The sequence below is a fragment of the Triticum dicoccoides genome, unplaced genomic scaffold (genome assembly GCF_002162155.2).
Source record: "Triticum dicoccoides isolate Atlit2015 ecotype Zavitan unplaced genomic scaffold, WEW_v2.0 scaffold58420, whole genome shotgun sequence".
In the NCBI taxonomy this organism is placed as follows: domain Eukaryota; kingdom Viridiplantae; phylum Streptophyta; class Magnoliopsida; order Poales; family Poaceae; genus Triticum; species Triticum dicoccoides.
The window spans coordinates 18,950-19,862 of record NW_021283896.1 but is presented as its reverse complement, the minus strand read 5'-3'; the positions used below and the strand labels follow the sequence as shown (position 1 = coordinate 19,862).

At 46.7% G+C, this 913-nt stretch overlaps 1 protein-coding gene across 1 annotated transcript in view; it reads right to left on the bottom strand.

Annotated features, from left to right (window-relative positions):
* Positions 1-182, bottom strand: part of LOC119347099 (biotin--protein ligase 1, chloroplastic-like) — a 2,790-nt gene extending 2,608 nt beyond the window's left edge. Inside the window, exon 1 of the mRNA XM_037616062.1 lies at positions 97-182. Within this exon, the coding sequence (XP_037471959.1) occupies positions 97-182 (86 nt within the window). The remainder of the gene's footprint in view (positions 1-96) is intronic.
* Between the last annotated feature and the right edge of the window lie 731 nt (positions 183-913).

Here is a 913-nt window from a genome sequence, read left to right as displayed (position 1 = left end):
CAGTGTGCTAAGCTTGATAGTACATTAGATGGGACGGAAAGTAGTCCTGATCGAAGCCCAAATTTTCTTATCAGTAGCCTTTGGGCGGATTGTTACCGATTTTTGATTAATATACTAGGGTTCCTCTGCCTCTCATCGGCGTTGCCTTCAGTCCGCCTCGTCTCCAGTGGCCTTAGGGCCATGGCGGCGTGATGGACCCCGACCCTTGCCCATGGGAGGGCTTCTCTTTTAGATATTTCTTCGAGTTTTATTAGAGTTTGTGTCCTACTTGGGAAGAAGAGATTGTGGCGGATCCCTGAAGATGGAACAAACGATGTAAGTTTATTAGTATGAGTTAATAAAGCAGCCATGAAGGCCTTCCCCTAAAAAAACATTAAAGATGAATAGATTGAAAGTTTTCCTGAAAAAAAAGATTGTTGATTAATAAATAAAGCTCTTTGATTCATTGAAAAAAAAGTTTAGAGTAGAATTAGGAATTATAATGCCTTGTTTAAATTAGATAGAGATATATTCTCGACGCGCAAGTCAATCTCGTTGGAACGTGCAACATGTAATCTCTACATCTATATATAGAAGAAACCACGCGGACTTCCCAGGGCGTGGTACAATCGCTTACCAAATTCGTACAATCATAAGGTCACGGAACCAACCCGGAATCAGCCAAAGCACTGCAATTGCAAATTTGCAATGCCTCGGAGCGGCTCCATCAAGAAGCAGGCGATGGTCGGCGATGCCAACGATGCCCTCCCGCGAGATGTCCTGGCCAGCGTCCTGCTCCGCTTTCCGGCGAGCGACCTCCGGCGCTTCCGCCTCGTCTGCAAGGAGTGGTGCGAGGTCATCTCCGACCCTACCTTCATTGATGCGCACATGGTCCACGGACCGCGGCCCCTGACCCACACCATTGTTTTTTTTC